Below are 25,458 nucleotides of genomic sequence, written 5' to 3' on the forward strand. Positions count from 1 at the left end.
AATGACTAAGAGGGTAAAGGCAAATAATAAAACAGTTACAAAAGTCTGGTAAGTTCAAAAAATGACATAACTTTACTGTAATGCAGCCTTTAAAACCAGGAAAAGACAACACTTATGCCATATTACGATATTATGATATCCAAAATCTAAGACGATATCTAGTATCATATCACGATATCGATATAATATTGATATATTGCCCAGCTCTACTAGAGGTGTGAATCTTCACTGATCTCCCGATTCGATTATGATTATCATGTCTTCGATTCGATATCTCGATGCATAACGATGTGTCAAAAAATATTTTTCTATTGAAGCCATATAGGATATTTGACTTGACAAGCTTGCATTTTCAAGTGCAATGCCCAAGCTGCAATATGTAACTTTATACTGCAATGATGAGGTGTTTTGGTTCGTTTCTTTAAGGTAGCTACCACGAAGGTTTACCTATTTTGGATTAGTCATATACCACCCTACTTTTAACCTGCCAATCGATTGTGCTGTATTGGAATAAATGACCCCAGACAACTCTTTAGCAAAAAAGGTATTGTTTACTGAACAATAACTTAAATGTACAGATAATATTTAGCTGTTAGATTGAATAACAAAACGCAAAACACAAATCACAAATCACACCCTTCAAATATGCTGCAATATTTCTGCAAATGATATTACACACAACTACCCCTCAGTTTCCAAAAAAAAAAAGTTGCAGGCCTGATGGTAGCTCGTGTGCAATGCGTCCGACAGGACGTTCTATTCAGTGAAGCAAACACACAAAAATCCAACTTACAGTTAGCTGTTAGTCCAAGAAACACAGCTCAAACACAAAAACGAAAACCAGTCACCAGCTACGGCAAAGTCCTCTTCAGCAGGGAAACATGTTGTCGTCCTCGCCGGTCCAAAATCAGCGTCCTCCGAACCAGCATGTGAAACGGGTTAGGCTACTGAGAATGTTATTTTTCATTTGAATGTTTATGCCGCGGCCGGAAAATTAACGAACGACGTCATTGCGTTATAATCAATTATGGTCGGCCACTGCATCGATGCAGCATTGTCCATGTCCGCATCCCGATGCGTCAATTGTTTGATTAATTTCAACATCTCTACTGGACACCCACACAGGTGTTTTCTGTTATTCTGCCCAGGTTGAAGGTGGGAAGAAGCTTAGATGGGAATTTATTACGTCACAAATGTCTTCCACCAATAAGAATGATAAAGGTGTCATGTGTTCTGCCCTAACAGGTGCAACAGAGCTAACTGGAGGCTCAGGAAGATCAATCAATCAGTTTATACACACCCACAGAGTCCTTGGAAGAGGTCTTATCAGCCAGAATAACTGAAAACACACCTGTGTGGGGGGCCAAGGCTTTTAAGTAGTGCTGTCAAACGATTAAAATATGTTATCGTGATTAATCGGATTAATGTCATAGTTAATTCGCAATTAATCGCAAATTTTTATCTATTCTAAATGTCCCTTGATTTCTTTTTGTCCCATTATTTTTCCTCATTTTAATGCTCTTATCAACATGGAAAAGTGGATCGCTTGCTTTGTGCTTTTGTCGCCTGGCTTTGACGAGGGGGCAAAGAATTCGCATCAGCCGTGTGCTTAGCCATCAAGTGGTATTTCAGACTGGACGTGCTGCGATGATAGCTCAGTTCACAACGACAAAACACACAGATCACTCTGGTCTTATCAATGGAACCATTTGGCAACTTTTTAAAAGTAAACTTTCCATTCAGAATCTTATTGGCATCCATTTTGGCATCTCGCACTCGCCATCCACTCAAAACGTAACGTTAGCCTACTATTCTTTGGCCGGCTCGCAAGCCCAAACAAGTGTGTGCGGCGTGCCTGTTGTTTTGTTTCCGGTCTAGCTAGATCCGGTGTGGTGTTGTAGTTTTTCTACCATTACTAGGTGTTGCAACAGCATGTGAAAAAAATTACAAAGTTTGCTAGGTGCTCTCCAGCTCTGTGAAGGTGGACAGGCCGGGTGGCAAGCCAGCAACCCCAGCAGGCACCCGCCAGCTGTCACTTCAGACTGTGGAGCTTCTGAACTCCGACAAAGTTGGACCAAATTTGCAATTAGCCATCAATTTTCGTAATACGGCCCATATATAAGCTCTGCGTAATTGATTGATTTCTAGCATAAAAAAGTCTCAGAAGTGAATTTAGTGATGACGAACAATGTATAAAGTTTCCAGTTGTTGGCCACAACAGCAATCCATGGTTGTTGTGATTGTTACAGCCCTTTATGCTTTCTGATTGGGCGGGCCAGCTGCTTTGCAGTGCTTTGTTGAATGGTCTCAATGTTTTATTGTTTTATTTCATGTGAATACTAGTTTACTAGAGGAGCAACTTAGTATTTGAAGTAATGCTGTAATGCAGGAAGTGTGCATTTATTTTCCATGCTTATTGTGTTTCCACAACATTAGTGAGTAAATCTACTGAAATGGCCACCACAACAGTGGAGTGTGATGTATAAGATGAGAAAGCAGAGGTAAAGTCATGTATGTCATGGTTGTATAAGAACAGTGGCTATTTGTACATCTTTACCAAGCGCAAACCACTACAAAAGTCATCAATAAATTGTTGGGGAGGGTCATGCCTTTTTACCCAATCATTTTGGAGGGTCATAGAAAAATGTATTCCTGGTGAAGCCCCTAAAATAAATAACGAACAGTCCCTAAGGTAGCTTGTTTTTTTGGCAGGGAGTTCCTGCAGTGCTGATCTGTAGTCAACGTTTTATTCAACAGAGAGATAAGAAGGAACAGCTTGTGACATTAACCACACATGCAAACAAAGATAAAGCTTTCAACAGTTTATTGTTTTGTTTACAGCAGATATATTTGGAGCAAGAAGCATCATCAGATGACATGATATCGTCACTAATAAGTAAAAAGTAGGACAGGCTGCTGGTTTCCAGCATGCAAGAGAAGCGTCCGAGAATGTCTGTCTGCTGGCTACCAACAAAATATGTGTTCATTACAGCAAGATTACAGTGAGGTAGAATACAGAATTTGTCAGAACGGTGCCTGTAATTCTGCTACATTTACTTGGCTTTCTACCCCAAAAGTGTTACAGTGTAGATCTTCATTCAGAGGATAAGTACAAAGTTACTACAGTGATTAAATGATGTACAGGTTACTGGGTTTTGTCAAACCAGACCTCGTTGTGGTGAGTAATAGAGAAATAGGAGTCATAGCCAGCGAAGGAGTAGGTATCAGTACAGCTTTTCCCAGCTTCCTGCAACGCGTCGCATTGCATCTTAGCATTTTCTTTACCATTGTTGATGCTTGGAGGGCCATCAAAGACCCTTTTGTATGATGTGGAAACAATAGCAGAAAAAAATTGTTATAGATTACATCAAATACAAAATCATCTTTCAATGTGACTTTTAAGGCTGGTGTGTGTTCATGTATTTTTTTCCCCAACATTTATCGTCTCTCTTCTATCGCTGTTTTGTTTTTGTTTTTGTTTTTACGTTTATTTCTGGGATATGCAAAATTATTTGATCACTTAATTATGCAAACTAGTGGTGTGAAAATTTGAATTCTCAGTTATAGTAAATTCTGCCCCCAAAAAAGTTCAAATCTGGTTAGGTATGTGCTAGTCTCACTTTGCCAGACTATCCAAGTATCTGGCTAGTCCACACAGCATTCCGGGATGGGAGAAAAACATTCTCTGGTTTATTGGCATTTCTTTAAACCAATCACAATCATCATGGGCGGTGCTAAACTCCACACAGAACCGCTGTTAAATAGTTGTGTAAGAGAAAACTCAGATTGGACAGATAGTCTAGCTAGCTGTCTGGATTTACCCTGCAGAGATCTGAGGAGCAGTTAACAAGAGTCGTCATAGAGTTTAAAATTGTAATACAAAGAGGGCAGAAGGAAACGGAAAATACATGCATCTGGCGGAATTTCCTGCGGCACCGGAGCAATTCTGGAAGTGGAACGTCAAAGATATATAGTATGTGCAGATTAAGTGGACTGTTTTTCTGCTTGGAGTGAAGATGAGATGGATGGAGATTTTTTGTGTGTTTAAAATCTGCAAAAAAACATGGATTCCGTGTTGCCCTGGTCGCAAGTCCAAGTCACACTTTTGTATCATACTGTAACTACTTGGTAGCTTCTGAACTGTAAAAATGGTGTATAATTAAAGTGTATAGTGACTGTTAAATGAAACCCAAATATAAAAACAGATTGAAAGCTAAAAGGAAGCACTGTTTACCTGACATAGACGGTGACTTCAGGTCTGCTTTGCAGTGTGACTGATGTATCAGTCATTTCAGGCTTAGCTGTGTTAGGAGGAACAAACCAGGATAAGGATGCAACGCTGCCGTTTGTGACAGTGATCAGCACCGGCCAGTAGTCAGCAGAAGCATCACCTGGAAGAGACCAACACGGTACAAAATGGTGAAAAGTTTGTATGCCAAACTGCACGGCACTACAGGGACCCTGTTTTTTTTTTTTTTTAATATTTTTAAACATACAGAACATACAAACACAATTGAACAAGAATTACAACCCTCTCCCACCCCCCACCCTCTGCGGTCTCGAGGAAAGGACCCAGGCACGTTTTGAAGGAAACCACACTGGTTTGTCATCTTGTCAACAGTTACAAAACTTGTATCATTTCTTGGAGTCCAAAACTATACGATTTTAAAGATGCCTTGAATGCAAAGATCGTGTGAATTCAAAAAAAATGTCTTTAGTACAAAAATTGGACACACTCTTTCTTCAAGACAAAACTTAGATTAACTCTAGATTTGTTAATGGCAAAATAAATAGCCTCAAAGTCAGACATTTATTTCCAGGCAAATCTTAAACAAATTTCCATATCTCTGAAGGAAAAAGTTTTTAATTTAACATCGTTTGCAGGACAACTTCTGGTAATTCTGAAAACAAATCCATAGGTTCTGTTTGGGTCTGATTATAGCACATGAATTCTACTGGCAGGCCTATTTCAAATAAGCTATTTGCATCCCAAAACTAAACTAGAAAATGCATTTCCTGCAGAAAATGCGTGGGAATGCTGAACAGCTGAATTGCTAAAGCTAAACTGGATGAATAGCTGAAATCCGTGAGAAGAAGTTGAAGTAGTAAGAGTAGTTGAAAAAGTGGAATTTTAATTTTTTAATAAGTATAAACTTCATTAAAAAGTTAAAAGTTGATGCAGAAATATGAAACAAATTGTATGAAAAATCTTAAAGCTCAACCGCATTGCACTGCACTGCTGAAACATCTGAAAAGTTTTCAGAGATTGAAGCTAAACTGCATTACCTAAAGGAAGAGTTAAAATACATTGTTAGAAAAGCTTGAAGCTGAACTGTAATACTATCAAAGATGAAAGTTGAAATGAATTGCCTGAAAAGGCAGAAAGAAGAAATACTTTATCAGACATATACACTGCATAGAACAAAAAAGCATCAATCTAGCTGAGATGAGATGTGAAATATATTGCGTGAAAAGAATGGGGCTGAATAAGTGGAAATAGAGGAAAGAGAGAAGGAGAGAAGGGAGAAGAGAGGATAAAAGGACTGAAGAGAAGGAGAGAAGATGACAAATGCTGTGAGAAACAGATAAAAATGCAGAAAGCTGTATAGACCTTTTTCACGGCAGAGATGTTAACATGTCATAGCAGGAAAAGCACATGTATTCAAAACCATTACTGATGGATGCATTTGAGTTAGGAGAGGTCCTGGTATTAAACCATTAATGATAGAGACCAGCCAGCGTGAGAGCTGTTGAGGATGCCTTCAAAGAAGCCTTAATAAATCCAAAACAGTACACGCTATCCATACAGTGACTTCACCGTGGGAAACAGGAAGCCTTTTTGAACGTCTCAATCTAAAATTCATGTGGCTAAACTTAAAAATGTGGGCATATCAGCGATTTAAAAAAGTGGTTCGTTCTGCATTTTGCTTGGAAATGTGAACAATGTTATACAGGAGAGTCAATGGAGGGAAGAGTGGAACTCTTGTCATTTGGAAGCTGACTGCGACAAAAGTAAAAGGCGTTTCACAAAACTGAACTGAACACAGAACTGAAATTTTCTGAAACTAGACAAAAATACCTACGTTTTGATGTATAAATTGTGTATGACAAGTAGATATTTTGGGCAGGAGAGCAATTTATAAAGAAGGAACTAAGATAATTTTTTCGAAGCTTCACACTATGGATGATGACATCATCACTCTAAGCAGCGCACTCTGTTTAATCAATAAAATTTCCTGAAATAATCACTAAACTTAAACAGCTTTTTCACAAAAACTGTAAGAGATATCAAACTGAAAAGCCGTAGCCTGATAGCTGAATATTTTGTGAACATTTAAAAGTTTGTTTGGTGTCTGTAGGTGAAAGTATGAAGGAGCTGAAAATTTTGGGAGCGGAATAAGATTTTAAGGAGTTGAAGGCTGCTCTCATTCACTTCAATGTTAAAAAAAAGTGTTAAAAAGCTTACAATTTTAAAAAGTATAAATAGTAGAAAAAAAGTTGAAGAAGTCCCATCATTAGCTGAAAGACGAACATTTGAAAAGTTGAATGGTTTAAATAGCTGAAAGTATGCAGAAGTTACGCAGAGCCAAAAAACGTACGGAATAAAGTTAAAATTAAAAACTAGAGAATGCATTTCCTGCAGAAAATGCGTGGGAATGCTGAATAGCTGAATTTCTAAAGCTAAACTTAGTAAATAGCTTAAAGAAAGTTGAAGTGAGAATAGTAGAAAAAGTGGAAATTGTTTTAATAAGTATGAATGTCATTAAAAAGTTAAAAGCTGACGCTAAACTGAACCGTTGGCTTTAAAAGTTGAAAATGACTAAAGATGTAGAACATTGTGAGGTCTGAGTATATTTTCTAACTGATTATGACTCACAAATGCAGAAATATGAAACAAATTGTATGAAAAATCTTAAAGCTCAAATGCATTGCACTGCACTGCTGAAACATTTTCAGAGTTGGAAGCTGAACTGCATTACCTAAATAAGTGAAGAGCTTGTTAGAAAAGCTGGAAGCTGAACTGTAATACTGTTAAAGATGAAATGAATTGTCTGAAAAGGCTGAAAGAAGAAATACTTCTAGTATTATTATCAGACATATACACTGCATAAAACAAAAAAGCATCAATCTAGCTGAGATGAGATGTGAAATATATTAGGTGAAAAGAATGGGGCTGAACAAGAAGAAAGAGAGGAGAGGAATAGAGAAGAAAGAAGAGCATGAGAGAAGAGAGGAGATGAGAGAAGAGAGAGGAGAGAAAGAGAATAAAGAGGGAAAGAGAGAGAGGAAAAAGACAGGAAAGATAGAAGCATTGAGAAAGAGAGCAACTTTGACTAAAATTGACTAAAAAGGCTGAAAGTTTAAATACTTTGTATTATTATCAGCCATATCCATTGCGTAGAACAAACAAGCATGACCCTAAAGAGCTGAGAGGTGGATATATTGCCTGAAAAGAAATGGGCTATATACAAATGACCATGGAGGGAGAGACAGAAGAAGGAAGGGAGAGAGGGAGTGAAATAGAGGAAGGAAGGGAGAGAGAGAGACAGACAGAGAAGGAGTGATGGAAGGAGAGAGAGATTGAGAAGGATGGAGGGAGGGAGAGACAGAGGGAGGGAGAGAAGGAGGGAGGAAGACTGAAGGAAGGAAGGAGGGGAACAGAGGAGGGAGGAAGACAGAGAAAAGAGAAAGAAGGAGGGAGGCATAGAGAAAGAGAGGGAGACAGGTGTGTGTGTGGGGAGTGTGTTTGTGTGTGTGTGTGTGTGTGTGTGTGTGTGTTTGTGTGTGTCTGTGTGTGTGTTTTTGTGTGTGTATGTCTGTGTGTGTTTCTGTGTGTGTCTGCGTTTGTGTGTGTGTCTGTGTGAGGCTGTGCATGTGTGTCTGCATATATGTATGTGTGCATGCATGTGTGTGTGTGTGTATTTGTGTCTGTCTGTGTGTATGTGTGACTGTGTGAGCGTGTGTGTGTGTTTGCATGTGTGTATATGTGTGTGTGTGTCTGCGAGGTGTGTGTGTCTGTGTGTCTATGTGTGTTTGTGTGCATGTGTGTCTGTGTGTATATGTGTGGCTATGTGTGTATGTGTGTCTGCATATATGTGTATGTGTTTGTGCTTGTGCGTGTATGTGCATGTGTGTGTGTATGTGTGTGTTTTTGTGTTTGTGTATGTGTGTGTGCTTGTGTGTGTGTGTGTGTGCATGTGTGTTTGTGTGTGTCTGTGTGTGCGTGTGGTGTGTGTGTGTGTGTCTGAGTGTCTGTGTTTGTGCTTGTGTGTATGCATGTGTGTCTCTGTGTGTGTGCGTGTGCAATTGTGCGCGGGTCTGTGTGTGAGTGTGCAATTGTGTGCGTGTGTGTGAGTGTGCGATTGTGTGCGTGTGTGTGTGTGTGTGTGTGCGTGTTTGTGCCTGTGTGTGTGTGTGTGTGTGTGTGTTTACAGCATACGTGTGGATACGTGTGTGTGTGTGTGTGTGTTTGTTTAAGAAAAAAAAGAGAAAAAGAGATATGAGGAAAAAGGAAATAGACCACTTTCATTCAAAGCAATTTCCAATTGCTACATATGTCAGAGATAAAAATCCCCATAAGCAAGATATGAACACCTGGTCTCCAACACCAAAGTCAGATGTCTTATCCATTACACTACCACTACCCATTAGATGTACAATGTTCCTTCATCTATTTAATTATCTAAATAGATGTGTGTCTGTCTTTGTGTGTGTGTGTCTGTGTGTGTGTTTATATGTCTGTGTTTGTTCGAATGTGTGTGTGTTTGCATGTGTGTGTGTATATGTGTGCGTGTATGCTGAATGGCTAAAATGCTATAGCTAAACTGGATTAATAGTTGAAGTAGTGACAATAGTTGGTAAAGTATGAATGGTCATGAAATTCATTAAAAAGTTGAGTCTGTGTGTGTCTGTGTTTGTGTGTGCGTGTGTGTGTGTCTCTGAGTGTCTGTGTGTGTGTGTTTGTGTGTATGCGTGTGTGTGTGTCTATGTGCATGTGTATATGTGTGTGTGTGTGTGTGCGTGCAATTGTGTGCGGGTCTGTGTGTGTGAGTGTGCAATTGTGTACGTGTGTGTCTCTTTGTGTGTGTGTGTGTGTGTGTGCATGTTTGTGTGTCTCATTAGAAATGCAGAAAAATCATGAAATCATCACTAAACTTAAACAGCTTTTTCACAAAAATTGTAGGATTTGAAGCATGCTTACATTGACTTATATGTTAAAAAAGTGTTACAAAACTTAATATTTTAAAAAGTATAAATAGTAGAAAATGTACAAAAGATGTGGAATAATTCAAATTTTTTGAAAAGCTTACGCTAAAGTCAAACTGGATTGCTGGTTAAAATGTGTAAGAAAAAGGTGAAGTTGTCAGACAGAGGAAAGAGAGAGGACAGAGAAAGAGGACAGAGAACAGAAAAAGGACAGAAAGAGGAAAGAGAACAGAGGACAGAAAGAGGAAAGAGGAACGAGAACAGAGGAAAGAACAGAGGACAGAAAGAGGACAGAGGACAGAAAGAGGACAGAAAGAGGACAGAGGACAGAAAGAGGAAAGAGAACAGAAAGAGGAAAGAAAGAGGAAAATGAACAGAGGACAGAAAGAGGAAAGAAAGAGGAAAGAGAACAGAAGACAGAAAGAGGAAAGAGAACAGAATTAAGAAAGAAAGAGGAAAGAGAACAGAGGACAGAAAGAGGAAAGAAAGAGGAAAGAGAACAGAGGACAGACAGAGGACAGAAAGAGGAAAGAGAACAGAAAGAGGAAAGAAGAGGACGGAAAGAGGACAGAAAGAGGAAAGAAAGAGGAGAGAGAACAGAGGACAGAAAGAGGAAAGAGAACAGAGGACAGAAAGAGGAAAGAGAACAGAGGACAGAAAGACGACAGAAAGAGGACAGATAGACAGACAGACAGACAGACAGACAGAAGTGGAAGGCCAAATAGACTACTGTTCATATTACTGCCTGTAGTATCTGTATAGACTACTGTTCATATTACTGCCTGTAGTATCTGGGTGTGTCTGTGAAAGTTTTGTCATGGTAACCATGGCCTGTGAATGTTTATAAACATGCTTTGATGTCTGTAATCAAGTTAACGAGCCTGTCACCTGCTGAAACTGTCAGCTGTGCTGTGCTTCAGCTATTCAGAGTCCCTGAGAGCGAGCTCTCAAACAAAGCCTCACAGTGGCAAAGCTATAACTGCTATTAGTCAAATGATGTTATTCTGAGCACCACAAGGCCTTTGTGAACGTATCGGTATAAAATTTATGTTGATTAACTTAAAAATGTGGGCATATCAGCGATTTAAAAAAGTGGTTCGCTGTGCGTTTCGCTGGGAATTGTGGAGAATGTTTAATATGGGAGCCAATGGAGGAAGATTTCAAACTCTTGTCATTTGGAAGCTTGCTGAGCCAAAAGTATAAGATTTGCTGAAACTAGACAAAAATACCTACGTTTTGATGTATAAATTGTGTATGACAAGTAGAAAATGTGGGCGTGAGAGCAATTTAAGGAGAAGGGACAAAGATATTTTTTTTAAGGCTCTGTGCTCTAGCTATGATGTCATCCACTCTAAGCAGCGCAATACACACTCTGTTTAATCGATAAAATTTCTTGAAATGATCACTAAACTTAAACAGCTTTTTAACAAGAACTGTAAAAGGTATCAAACTGAAAAGCCAAGGCCTGATAGCTGAATATTTTGTGAACATTCTAAAGTTTGTTTGACGTCTGTAGGTGAAAGTATGAAGGAGCTGAAAATTTTGGGAGTGGAAGAAGATTTTAAGGAGTAGAAGCCTGCTCTCATTGACTTCAATGTTAAAAAAAAGTGTTAAAAAGCTGAATATTTTAAAAAGTATAAATAGTAGAAAAAAAAGTTGAAGAAGTCCCATCATTAACTGAAAAGTTGAGTGGTTTAAATAGGTGAAAGTATGTAGAAGTTACAGAGAGCCAAAAAACGTACGGAAGAGGGAATAAGCAGAAAAATAAAGAAAATGGCCGACACTAATAACAATAGTTGGAATGCTGTAAAACAGCATTCCCCCAACTACTGTACGAGTGAAACATGAACAGACATACCTGCAACACGCTTCAGCCTTGAATTTGCAGCCATGAAATCAGTGCTCTTAGGGTTGTCTATCTTGGTGGTAATCCATTCAGTGGGAACATACAAACGCTCCTCAAAACCCTGTAACCAAAACATAAAATGCTTTTTCTAAATATACTCAAAAAAAAAAAAGAGTATACCAATGGTTTGTGCGTGTGGAACCTACCTGGTGTTGCTCCCCCGCTGTGAATTGAGGGCATAGTTTGTTTCGGCAAAAGTCTGGAGCATTCCAATTCTGTCCTTCGCAGAACGAGACCAGGACAAGCACGAGGAGTGGCAGTTCCATCCTCCCGGACATTACAAAGTGACTCCACTGATGCAGCTGCTGAGTGATTTAAACTGAATAGTAAGGTCATGTCTTACGTTTCCAGTTTATCAGGTCACACAGGCACTCCCACATTGTTCTTCTCTTCACATCACAATCACTTTAACACACAGTTTCACACTCTTTGTGGTCAAAACAAATGTCAATAGATACCAAAGAGAATTAGGGTGAAAAAAGGTATTGAGTTCTGAGTTTAAAGTCAGAAATATGAAAATAAGGTCAGAAGTCTAAGAAAAAGTGAGAATTCAAAGAAAAAGTCAGGATTCTGACTTTATTCTTAGAATTCTAAGATTATGTGGCCGGGTTGGCTCAGTTGGTAGAGCGGGCGCACATATACATAGGTTTGTTCCTCGACGCAGAGGTCCAGAGTTTGATTCTGACCTGTGACGATTTCCTGCATGTCTTCCCCCTTTCTCACCTAGCTGTCCTGTCCATTAAAGGTGGAAATGCCCCAAAAAATAATCTCAAAAAAAATTCTAATATTTAAATCAGAATTCTGACTTTAAACTCAGAACTCAAATAAACCTTACCATCCATCACATCTAGTACTCTTTCCTCTTTTACCCCTCTATCTCCAAATCAAATTCTTACTTTGATTACCTCTGCCCGCCCAAACACCTGCCCCCTGGATCCTATCCCTTCTCCCCTTCTCCAGTCCATTGCTCCTGACCTTCTTCCTTTCCTCACCCATCTCATTAACATCTCTTTGTCAACTGGCTGTTTCCCCACTGCCCTCAAAGAGGCAAGAGTGACCCCACTACTCAAAAAACCAACACTCGACTCGTCTGATGTAAATAACTATAGACCCGTCTCCCTTCTTCCCTTTCTATCTAAAACTCTTGAGCGTGCCATTTATAATCAACTCTCTACTTATCTCAACCAGAACAACCTTCTCGATCCCCACCAGTCTGGCTTCAAGGCTGGTCACTCAACAGAAACCGCCCTCCTTGCTGTCACTGAGCAGCTTCACATCGCTAAAACAACCTCTCTCTCTTCCATCATCATCCTTCTGGACCTTTCTGCTGCCTTCGACACAGTGAACCACCAGATCCTCATTTCGACACTCCAGAATCTGGGTGTCTCAGGCTCTGCGCTCTCATTGCTCACATCTTACCTGTCAGACGGAACCTACCGGGTAACTTGGAGAGGATCTAGCTCAGAGCCTTGTCCACTCAAAACTGGGGTTCCTCAGGGATCAGTCCTGGGTCCCCTCCTCTTCTCTCTGTATACCAACTCCTTCGGGTCTGTCATTCAGTCGCACGGCTTTTCTTATCACAGCTACGCAGATGACACCCAACTAATTCTTTCCTTTGAGTCTGACACTCAAGTAGCATCTCGGCCTGTCTAACTGACATCTCTTCTTGGATGTCCACTAACCATCTGAAACTCAACCTTGACAAGACTGAGCTCCTTTTCCTTCCAGGGAAGGGCTCTCCTACCCAGTACCTGACTATAACAATCGACAACTCTGTGGTAGTCCCCACCCAGACTGCTAGAAACCTGGGTGTGACACTTGACGACCAACTCTCCTTCACTGCCAACATTGCTGCAACCACCCGATCGTGCAGATACATGCTGCATAACATCAGAAGGATACATCCCCTTCTAACGCAGAAGGCGGCTCAGGTTCTGGTTCAGGCTCTAGTCATCTCACGTCTAGACTACTGCAACTCCCTCCTGATTGGCCTGCCTGCATGTGCCATCCGACCCCTGCAGCTCATTCAGAACGCAGCAGCTCGACTTGTCTTCAACCTCCCCAAGTTCTCTCACACTACACCGCTCCTCTGCTCTCTTCACTGGTTACCAGTGGCTGTCCGCATCCGCTTCAAGACACTAGTACTTACATACAGGGCCACGAACGGATCAGCCCCAGCTTACATCCAGGACATGGTCAAACTATATACCCCAACCCGCTCACTTCGCTCTGCATCAGCCAAACTGCTTGCTGCCCCCTCACAGCAAGGGAGAACTAATCACTCAACCAAATCCCGACTGTTCACTGTCCTGGCTCCTAAATGGTGGAACAAGCTCCCCATCGATATCAGGATGGTAGAAAGCCTACCCATCTTCTGCCAAAGGCTGAAAACACATTTCTTCCGACCACACATCGGATAAAATATAAAAAAAAATAAAAAAAACTCTTGAACCTGCACTTTTATTCATTTCTTTGTAGCTTTGCTTATTTAAAGCTAATGTACTTGCACTTACTACTTGTTGTCTAGAGTTTGGACCTTCTCAGTTGAATGCACTTAATTGTAAGTCGCTTTGGATAAAAGCGTCAGCTAAATGACATGTAATGTAATGTAATGTAAACCTTTTCACATGTGGCCCTAATCCTTCCGTAGATATATGGTATATGTATTTTCCTGAATGATTCTTTGCGTCACTCAGATGCATCATATCTGTGCAGGACTGGAATTTACGCATTGTGTATAAGGTTAATACTCTACTATTACACTATTACTATTATTATTAGAAAGGAGTCTCAGCCTTGTAACAGGGATTAATCTAGGTCATGCTAACTGCAAATAAGATCAAGGCCAATATATCACAAGAGTAGATGTACGCGTACAATGCAGTACAAACCAGATGTACTCAGCACATGATATGACATTTGTTATGGGTCTTTGCGTGTTTTATCTGACAGCATGTGACTGGATTTTCATCACAAGCATAAGAATTTGGTAGTAAAATGACTGATATTCAGTTAAATTTTCATCATGTATTTTTGGATTTATTATATTACTATTATTAAGGCTGCAACTAACGACAATTTTTTTTTATTGTGGATTAATCTGTTGATTGTTTTCCTGATTAGTTGTTCATGGAATCAATTTATAAACCAAAATGTATTATACATTTTTGACTCATCAAAGTAGCCCCCTTTGGCAGATATAACAGCCGGAAGTGGAACGTCGTGGATATAGACTAGTACACACACACACACACACACACTTAGTAGAAGGCATTGCCTTTCTTTATATGATCTTGTCTTTTGCTTTCAAATCCTTATTCTACTGTAAATAAACTTTTCTCATTTAATGTTATCTCTGCTGAGTCAACACACATGTAGGCACGATTAACTTTTTCCTCCTGAGTCCTGAGACTTTAGTTTGTGGAAGTAACCTCTTTAAATGCACCTGTTCACATCAATGATCAATTGAATTTTATTTTCATAAACCCCTGGACTTTAACAGCTCAAATGTGTTTCAGCAAGATCTCTGCTCATGTTCAAAACTTTCTGCACATTTAAAACATATTCCATATATCTGTATATCTGTGTTTTCTGTGTTCTAGTTTTCAGAACATTGTACGAATCTGCTTTTAAAAAGTGATGGGGACTAAAGAAACAATTTCCAAGATGTCCCCAGCGTCCCCAGTGTCAGTAAGACCTGTGATACTGAGGCATGCCTGGCATGGCAGTGACAGTGACACAGAAATACAAATTGTAAAACATTTTATTTTGGAGACAAACTATGATGCATATTGGATACATTTCCACTAAACAAACATTTGCTCTAAGGACTCTGATTCGACTGCCAATCTCACAGTCAAATCATTGCAGTGTCTGAAAATGTGGTTATGAATTTGGGTTATACGGGGGTGCTGAATGTCTGGTTTGACCTAGAATTGCTTGGTTGTTCCTAATAAATCATGATATATACTGTGTGTATATATATATAATGTTTTGGTATAAATATTAGCCATAGACTGTATATACAATTCGAAGTAAGGGTACTCATGTGGACAGAAATCAGAAGTGCAGTACCGCAGTGCAGTACCGGAGTACTGGCCCATTTCAGGCACTGTGTAGTAGGGCTGCCAACGAATATATTCTAAATTCAAATATATATATATACACACAGTATATTCGAATAGTAAAAATTTAAATATGGCCTTTATAATACAGGACAGCTGAAGATGTGAAAAGGGAGAGAGAGGGGGAATGACATGCAAGAAAGGGCCACATGGAGTTGAACCTGGGGCCACTGCGATAAGGACTGAGACTTTGTACATTGGGGCGCATGCTCTACCAGGTGAGCTATCCAGGTTGTACCTATGTGAACATTGTATTTCCATTTTATGCCATTCTATATGCTCACTACATTTCAGATCAAAATACATTACAGTAACATCATAGCCTAGTTACTCTGCAGGTTAAGATTATACTCAACACATAACATGTGATTCATTGATGAAGACAGATCAATGCTACTTACACATGCATGAATGCATTCGTTATAATAAAACAATATTGACATATATACCAGTAATACTCTAAATGAAACCATTCTGAATAACAATAATTCTGTACTTTTACTTAAGTAAAGTTTGTAAATGTTCAATTATAAAAACTTATAGTATATATATTATTCCTACCTAGTTTTACTAAAGTCACTTTCATCTATCAATCAGGAGAAATGGAGTAGTTGTATCTGCCAACATACAGCCAGATATGTTTAGTTTATTATTTCGAAAAAGTCAAATATCTTAGACTGTATTATTGCATGTCTTATAAAGTATTCTCACTTACAGTTTGAAAAAAGTTAGGAGAAAAGGTCCTTAACAATCATACAAAAAAGCGCAAAAAAGGTCGAAAAAAGCATCGGATAAAATTGCCAAAAATGTGTGGAAAAAAGCCCAGATTTGGCCCGTGCGCCTTGAGTTTGATACATTTCCCTTACAGCTACAGCAGATGGCGCTATCGGACAAGGAGGCGTTCAGAGAGAGAGAGAGAGAGAGAGAGAGCGAGAGAGAGAGAGAGAGAGAGAAGAGAGAGAGAGAGAGAGAGAGAGAGAGAGAAAGAGAGAGAGCGGCTGAAGGAACGAGGAGATAAGGGAGATTCTGTTCTCCACACTAACTAACGCACCTTACCATCTTGGCTCTCCAGCTATGTACCTGCAATCTGCCCTTGCAGTTCTCGCCCTCCTCCCCATCCCCCTCCCCTCCCCGGTGGTTGGACAGTGGTAGCGCGGACTGATCAGCTGGAGTGCGCAGGGCAGGCCGGCCGGCATGCACCTGGAGAGAAACCGCCCCGCCAAGCCGTCTAAAGGGCTCCGCCGGAGACACAGCGTGCACACGGACGCTCCAACAGCAGCGAGGATATAGCAGCAGAGCACCGGGCGGATATCGGAGATGCAGCATGGGCGGGGGAGAGACAGAGGCACAGCCAAAATGAAAGCCATGTAATTCCACGGACATAAGAAGAGGGGTGGGGGGAACCCAGCGTTTGGATCAGTGTTGTCACGGGTGTATTTTTGTATGGGGCTTGGTTTGGTATCTTGTTCTCTGAAATTCACCAAACACACTACTTTTTTTTTTTTTTTTTTTTGCTCTACCAACCTCCACTGTAGTTTAACAGGATGGAGAGAGGCGCACATCAGCCGCAGCTGTCCAAAAGCGCACAGAGTCCGCCAGAGGACATCTCCAAAATCAGTGACGAGGAGCTGCTGAAGTGGGGCAAAGAGGAGCTGGTGCGGCGGCTGCGGAGGGCAGAGGCGGGGAACAGGAGCGCCATCGTGGAGCACGGCAATCTGATGCGGGAGGTGAACCGGAGACTCCAGCAGCATCTTAACGAGATACGAAGCTTAAAGGTGAGATGGGTGGGGGGACCCGGGGAGGTGGTTCCCCGCCGGTTTCAGTACAGGTGTGTAATGGGCATGCTGAATCGGATTTGTACAGGATCAGTAAGAGAGGACGCAGTCTGTGATATATGGCCACATTTATAGATTGTCAGTTAAGGGCAAAATGGTCATTAAATAATACAGGTAATACTAAAACCATTAAACCTGTTGCATATGGGATGGACAGAATGAAGGAATGATGGATTCGAGGGTAAATCATTTTGAATATATTAATTACAAATAAAATGTAATTTCAGTAAAATGTCTTTGCCCTATATAAAGAAATGATGATTTTACCCATATTGATCCTAAAATAGTAGGACTTCTCCCTCTTTGTTGATTAGTTGACTAATTGGTCGTTTCGGAGATTTCTTTAGTCGATTAGTCATATTTTAAATGCTTTTTCATGCTTTTTGCATAACTTATTTCCAAGAAACATATGAGCACTTCTCTGGTAGACACAAGATTTAAAGTTGTGCGTTTAGATGATTCTTTGTGGAGAAACTCAGTTTTACAGATCTGTCAATTCAATCAACTTATCGATTAGTCACCAAAATCATACGTGTTAGTTGACTAAGAATTTCTTTAGTGGAGGACAGCCCTAGGAAATGTTTGCTGGTGTAGCCATCAGTTAGACATGAGTGGACGAAACATTGATTGTGTTAAGAATATTCCTAGTTCTGAGGCATTATTTTGTTTCACCCTTGTAAAGAAAACAGAGCTACAACTAATGATATTTTAATTTTGAGAGTGGAAATCATTAGTCATTGATCGAGATGATTGACAGAAATGTTTGGCAACTATTGGCATTTTTGTAAAGCAAAAATGGCATGGCTTGTTTTGTCAATTGTCCAAAACAAACTGGCCAAAGGAAAGCAGCAAATCTATGACATTTGAGAAGCTGGAACTAGAGAAGGTTTGGCATTATCGAAATAGTTGCAGATTAATTTTCTGTGGATCGACTTATTGTTTCAGTTCTACAAGAAACACCTCATGTACACAGAACTGCATGATGGGAACACTCTTCTCACTCATTGAATGATCACTCCCAGCAGGGATGTGCATGTAATCCCTCACCGTGCTGCTGTGTGTGTGCCTGCCTGCGTGTGTGTGTGTGTGTGTGTGTGTGCCTATGTAAACCAGGACGTGAACCAGAAACTGCAGGAGGATAACCAGGAGCTGCGGGACCTGTGCTGCTTCCTGGATGATGACCGGCAGAAGGGGAAGCGTGTGTCGCGGGAGTGGCAACGTCTGGGCCGCTACAGCGCGGGCCTGATGAGGAAGGAGGTGGCCATCTACTTGCAGAAGCTGAAAGAGCTGGAGCAACGGCAGCTGGATGTCATGCGGGAAAACCTGGAGCTCAAGGAGGTGTGCCTCATGCTGGAGGAGGAGAGGGCCGCGGCCGTGGCTGGAGGAGGGGGAGTGGGAGGGGGAGGTGGTGGAGGTGTGGGTGGGCATGGAGGCCCCGGCCGTAGGAGCTCCATTGACAGTCAGAGCAGCTTGTCCCAGCTAGGTGGAAGTGTCCCAGCACCTGGCCTGCTGCGGGACGTCGGCGATGGGAGCAGCACCTCCAGCGCGGGGAGTACCGATAGCCCAGACAACCCCCACCTCAAACCCCCTCCCCTGGGCTCCAACTCCAGCCCTGGATCCAGAGGTGTCTCCTCTGAGCACGCCCAGAAACCCGCCGATGTGTGCGAATCAACAGGCAGGAGGCACAGCTCCACCCCAGAGTACCACACCTTCCCCCAGTCCTGCCGCCCCCGCGGGGGGTCCCTCACTAACGCGGAACCCCGTGGCCTTCGGGGACACAGCCCGGAGAAACACAGCAAGTCCCCCACAAGGCTGCCATGTGACTACCACCCTAAACCCTGCAGCTCTGACCTACTAGCCCACAAACAGCTATTTATGTCCGGGCAGGCGTCAGCAGGCTGTGGGAAGGGCACTGCCAAGTCCAGCCCAGAGCTGAGTCAGAGACACCGGTCGGTTACCATGGGGCAAGGGTCAGGCTGTGGGAGTCCTGAGGCCAAGCTGGCAGGCATGGGAACGCCTGAGCACCTGAGGAAAGGCCGGGTGATTGTGGGTAGTCCAGAGTCTATACGGCACCACCATCACTATCAGCACAGCACTGGGCTGGAGCACGGCAAAGGGACCTATAGCAGTGGCTCCCCTGGCAGGGACGGGGTGCAGAGGAGGGCAGCGGAAGAGGAGATGGCTCCCCACCACCAGAGTCTGTACAACGGTAGGCAGAGGGTAACTCTTATCTTGTATTTCCATTGATAAGTCATTCATTACCCATAAAGAAGAACATTATTACATGTACAGAAAGGTATACCAGAAGTAAAATGATCTGGGCTGACTGAGTCAGTGTCTTCTGGCTTTGAAATGATGGATATAAGGCTTATTATTACACTGTTCATACATATTATTACTGTTATACTCCTCTAGCTTCTAACAAATTACATCAACAGAGAGCCACAACCTAGAGTTCGACTACTGGTCAAATTTGAGACATGAACCTAATCTGAGACATAGGCTATACTTTTGTTATTTCTTCATCAAAGATACAGTTACAAGCCTGTTCTTTAAAACGAATGTCTTCTTAATTTAGTGCACTTGTTGTTTGCTAAATTCACACACATGAAATGTCCACCCAGACTCAAACTGTGTGTTTACGTACTCGCTGCCTTTAGTTCAGACTGTCAGTGTTTAGCTACAGTAGGACTGAAGATGACCTTGGTTTAAAGGGGAATTTTAGTATTTTTCAACGTGCACCCTATTTTCCCATGTTTTTGTGTCTAAGTGACTAATGTGATCAAAATCTTTTGAGATTGGTCCAGTATTGAGCGAGAGCCCTGCAGCTGACAGCCGCGAACCAGGCTGCAATGTAATCTATGGGACAACAGAGATCATCCATGTGCGTCCACTAAAAGAGCTGGTTTTGCCACTGACAGACTCAGGGCCCTATCTTGCACTCAGCGCAATTGCCTTTGTACACCGACGCATGGATCATTCCTATTTTACACCCCATGACCTTTCCCTCCACAGACGCACGTCGGTAAATTAGGGAATGTATTTGCGCTCCCGGGGTCTGTTCAGCGAAAAGAGGAGGCGGGTTCAGGCGCAAACGTTCCCTGATGCTATTTTGCAGTTTCAGAAAACAATTCCGCCACTGACCAGGAAAAACCTGGTCTAAAGTCAGTGGCGCTAGTCTAAAGTCAGTAGTGCGTTATTCAGATGCTATTTTAGGGGCGCATGCTTGGCCATAATTGTCCATTGCGTGTGGACAACGCGCATACACTTTGCTTCTCTCATCTACACGTACACAGCAGCTCCCATTTTTGCAAACCATACATAAATACAAGGAAAAATATTACTGAAAATGCTCTTCAGGTGTTTGGATAGGTCAGGAGGCACTTTACAGTACAGTCCTCAAAAAGTCGCAGCATTCTTTGTGGCTTGTTGTGTTTTACACAACATTTCCATGAATCATGGATGTGTTGATGACATAAATGAGGAAATATTAGAGGACTTAAGGAGACGTGATGTTGAACTACGGCGGGATTGGACACTCCGGCGGGATCTGGTCCGGGAGTGGCAGTGCGCGATGCGCTCCTGGTGGAGCGGGTGGACGGAGATGGAGTGGGGGGAGGAGGAAGGTGCACAACAGGTGCAGGTGGTGCGTTTGGAGGCCCACGCTCCATGGCTGCAGAAATCCTCTCCAGACTTGAGGATATGCGCCCAAGAGGCCGCAGCAACATCGCCACCCGGTCAAGACGGGCATTTATTACTTTGCCGCATACCAGACAGCTCCCGCTGGCGAGCGGCAGGCAAATCCGCCGTCATAATAACAATCCGCCATGGAACAAGCGCGCCTGCTCTTAAAGGGAATGTGAGATGCCGCTCTGATTGGTTTATTGCACTTTACGCCCAAACCACACCTAGCTACTTCAGACCAACCCATTTTAGATTCGCATCGGGCGTAAGAGTCATTTATCCCACCGGTATAATAGCAACCGCGCCCGAGATCCGCCCACAAAGCTACTTGCGTTTCACGTTTGATACTTGCGTTTCAGATCGTTAAAATAGGGCCCTCTGATTGTTGTTAGTGTCTGACTACATTATGAAAAGATGGATAAGTTGCCGTTATTCTGCCATGCTTTTGTTTGTAACTTACTGATGCCAGGTCAACACAGTAACTTTAGCTAATAGCATTAGCTTACTCAGCTCTGTCTGCAGCTCTCCACTCTCGGAGCAGCATTTTTATGTAGGAAAATGTGCTTTGGTGTAGGATTTATTCTCCTCTTTGGCTGGCTGTAGTCATTCCAATACCAGTTCAAAATGGTCACTGCAGTCCCGGCGCAGTGTATGGACCGGAATGTTAGGATCTTTTTGTAGCTATATGCTAGCACAACTAGCCACAACTTCAACCTGTCCGTATCCAAAGCTAACGTCTATGAAAGCTGCGTAATGTGTAGCTTGACATTTTGTTGGCACAATTCTAAAATGCTTAATTGCAGAGGTGTCAATTCCAGGTCCAGAAAGTAAAAGTCCTGCCATGTGTTTATTCCACCAATGAACTCAGCCAGCTGATTTCACTAATTAGCAGCTTATTTCACTAATTAGTAGTGAAATCAGCTGGCTGAGTTCATTGGTGGAATAAACACATGGCAGGACTTTTACTTTCTGGACCTGGAATTGACACCTCTGCTTAATTGAAAGTCTTTTAGACAACACAAAGCTACGCTTTCTGTATAGACCGAATCACCCTGACGTCATGCTAACACAAAAATCCATTCCGGGTGGACAAATAGCCGTGATTTGAATTGCAGAGATATATGAGATCGGCAAACTTGTCATTTTCAGCTGTAACTGTAACGTTTAAAGATATATAGTTAAACATGGTGGTCTGACCTATGTGATGTTTCTGCTTATTTTCTGTACTGTGTTGCTTTGCTAGCGTCTTTGATAAACCAAATATAGCGTTATGAACAGCATTATGAACAGCGGTATCTCACCGCCGGTTGGACTGACTGCTAGTTTGGGTGGTGTCATTTTCTTTAGTCTGTGGCACAACAGGTAAATTAGCTCTCCAACCTAATATTATTGAAAGTGTTGAGATATGAAAGCATCAAACATGCATTTTAGATGAAGGGCATGAGAGTACAACAAACTCTCTCAATTGCGTTCCACACCGCAACAAGTCAAGATGTAGATTGACGTTGCATAATTGCCCCGTAGTGTTACATTACATTGCTCCTCAGAGCTCACATTGCAGGGTAAATCCAGACAGCTAGCTAGACTGTCTAATCAGAGTTTTCTGTTGCACGACTTTGAACGTACACGTTCCACCAAAAGAAGTTCCTTCCCGAGGCTATTTTGCAGTGGCACTGTTGCTCCGTACGACACTTAGCCCCACCCAAGACGATATGATTGGTTTAAAGAAATACCAATAAAGCACGTTTTTCTCCAATCCCGGGAATGCTGTGATGAATCGCAAGACCCTCCTTTGCAATGCTGTGGAGGAAGGTCTGGCAATGCGAGACTACTTAGACACAAATATATAGGAGAAAAGGGTTTAAAAATACCTAAATTATTCTTTAATGTATGGGAGGAAACACACACAAGGTCAAGTCCACCCACACAAAGTCTCAAGAGCTCAAGCTTAGACCCAGTTTAAGAGCCAGACTTACAATCACACACATACACACATATACATACACACAGGGCTCATGTGGATTCACTGGCTGTGGCAGTAGTGGTAAGAGAGCGAGGGAGATGTGTACTCATCTGTGTGTTTGTAAGCAGGGTACCGTAGGTGATGCAACTCTCCAGGGTGTATGGGTTACATAGGTACGCTTGAGGTGTTTAGGGCCAAGATGCACACACATATACACACTTACACACCTTTGAAAAACTGAAGTGAAAGCAGAGAGAGACAGTCTTTAAAAACACATGAGACGTGTGTGTACACATGCATATGGAAAGAGGTCCACACACACACACACACACACACACACACGTAGTGTTTGTGCATGTGAGTTGTCAACTCGTAATTAGCTCACATTTGACAGTTGCGTAACTCTTCTGACATGTTCACATAGATTTTTCCCACATTCACATTATAAAAGGGCGTTTTTTGACAGCAGAGGACACGTGTCTTGAAACGATAGGGACATGAAATACATTTTCGTCTGATAAGCCTGACTTAGTTTTACTGCCATTAAATATTCCAAAGCACTCCCTTGTGATAGTTGTGGTTTAGCTTTTTCTCTCTGTTTATACGTTTCTGAGTGCTTACTTTGAGTGTGACGAGTGGGATCATTAATGTGTTGTGTCCAGGGACGCAGTGGAGGGTAAAACTGCCTCAACTGTGGAAAATAATTAATTTTTGGACTGTTTTAATCACACATTTGTGTGCTTAAAAAAGAAAAGAAAAAAGGCTGTTAGTATATAAGGTGTTTGGGAAGAGCTCTATAAGAAGATGTATTTCTTTGTTCATGCATTTGTGACCATTGGTTGTTCATGTGAAATGCCTTTTGCACTATGCAGTGCTTAGAGGAGCTATTACACTTCAGAACCCCATACCCCTAAAGCCCATGCGTCAGGGAAATCCAGTGTCACTACTACCATAGAAAAAAAATGTAAAAATAATGGAAGGACCCTCCAGGTCTGAAAAGTGAAGTGAATGTGGAAGTGCCTTAAACCTGCATTTTATCTCATTTCCAGCAGGGGCGACTCCACTGGTTGCAAAAAAAAGTCTGTTTCTGTAGAACTCTATGGGAAAATGACCTTACATCTCACTTGATTTATTACCTCAATAAACATTGTATGGTCTCAATCCCTACTCAATACAGCATGATTTTCATTTGGTAAGTTATGGTCCAATTTATTTTTAAATAGACTATAAAGGAGGGGATGATTTAGAGCTTGGCTACACGCCGACCTGTCAACCAGGACAGAGGCTTAGCAATGCTAACCATGGCACTGTGGACATTAAAATAGCCGTGCACTTGTTTTTGGGTGCTGTTCATGTTTTCGTCTTAAACTTTGACCATCTCACTGTGTATTTTCAAACATTTTGGTTGCCTAAAAATGTCTTGTTCAGTGTTCGCTAGCACCTTGCAAACCAAACTAGCTAGCGCTAGTGTTAGCTGGTAACTTAAGGGAATCTTTGCAGATTTTGTGCTGTAGGCCTACTGCTGTATGCAGCTGAATGGCGCCAGTACCCTGAGGTCCACGTTTACCCGCCAGTAAAACTCCATCAGATGACTCGCTTCAGCCGGTAGAAAATCTGAAACTTTCCTACAGTGCCTTTCTACCTTAGCAGACAAAGCGCTTTACAATTTGCCTCTTATTCAAGGACATGGGGATAGGAGGAGCCAGGGATTGGACCGCTCTACCAACGTAGCCAAAGGACTCTAATGACATTTCTTTCGTTTCTTTTCTTCATATCACTCTTTTTCAGTGTCAGTTTTTTTTTCTTTCTGTAAGATACTTAAGATCTTACTTTGTGTAGCTTACCAACTGAAATTATATAGTTCTCTTTTCACCCTTAAAACTCTTTGCACTCTTTCTAACGCTCTAGGCTTCACACTGGAGGTTATAGTTGAGCCATCTTTATATTTCCCGCTGCACCACAGGCTATATCTGATGCTGTTTGCTGAAATGCAAACATGTCCATGCTGTTCTATGGTATCCAGCAGCAGTAATGATTTCTATAGTGCTGAGTGGAAGTGCTCTCTATTACAGCTGAGGCCATGGGAAATAGCTTTGTACCTTGTGTGGACGCGGGATCCCTGACTCAGCTGTTACCAGGAAACAATAGTGGCTGGATGTACTGTACCGTAAGCTGAGATGATGCATATATCCTAATACCATTTGCAGCATACTATATGCTTTTTAGTAGAAGTGAAACATTTGTATATCCCCAGCTCTCTTCAGTTTTACTGCCTTATAGCACATGGGATTCTTGGAAGAAAACACTGTGTTCAGGTCAGTAAATAATCTATGCATAGATCAGCAAATGACATTGTTTCTGAGATGGAGAACAATTTGGATTTAAATGGTTACATTCTGGCTGCAGAGGACAAAATTAGCATCTTCAAAAACACTGTGCGTGGCAGAAACATTAATATATGTTTCACTCACCATAACTTAAGCCTCAGTGAATCCAAATGTAATACTTTTTATTATGAAGATGAAGCAGAAATTTCCAGAAAGCTTTTTAGAAGCCATTTAATAAATAAAAAGTCATCAAGGACAAGAGGCAAGTTGGTCTAAGCTGTTGCACTTGTTATTATGCCTGGTGTACCTGGTTAGCAGGCTTGGGGAGTAACGGAATACATGGAACGGCGTTGGGTAATTAGGATAAAAAAAAAAAAAGGCAATTGTATTTCGTTAAGAGTTACAGAAAAAA

The 25,458-nt window shown here is 41.6% G+C and overlaps 1 protein-coding gene across 1 annotated transcript in view; it reads left to right on the forward strand.

Annotated features, from left to right (window-relative positions):
• The first annotated feature begins 16,781 nt into the window (after window positions 1–16,781).
• LOC114572439 (coiled-coil domain-containing protein 85A) overlaps window positions 16,782–25,458 on the forward strand; it is a 62,712-nt gene continuing 54,035 nt past the window's right edge. Inside the window, exons 1-3 of the mRNA XM_028604074.1 lie at window positions 16,782–17,012; window positions 18,186–19,159; window positions 19,202–19,281. Coding sequence (XP_028459875.1) covers window positions 16,782–17,012; window positions 18,186–19,159; window positions 19,202–19,281 — 1,285 coding nt within the window. The remainder of the gene's footprint in view (window positions 17,013–18,185; window positions 19,160–19,201; window positions 19,282–25,458) is intronic.

This window comes from Perca flavescens, chromosome 17, assembly GCF_004354835.1.
Source record: "Perca flavescens isolate YP-PL-M2 chromosome 17, PFLA_1.0, whole genome shotgun sequence".
Taxonomy (NCBI): Eukaryota; Metazoa; Chordata; class Actinopteri; order Perciformes; family Percidae; genus Perca; species Perca flavescens.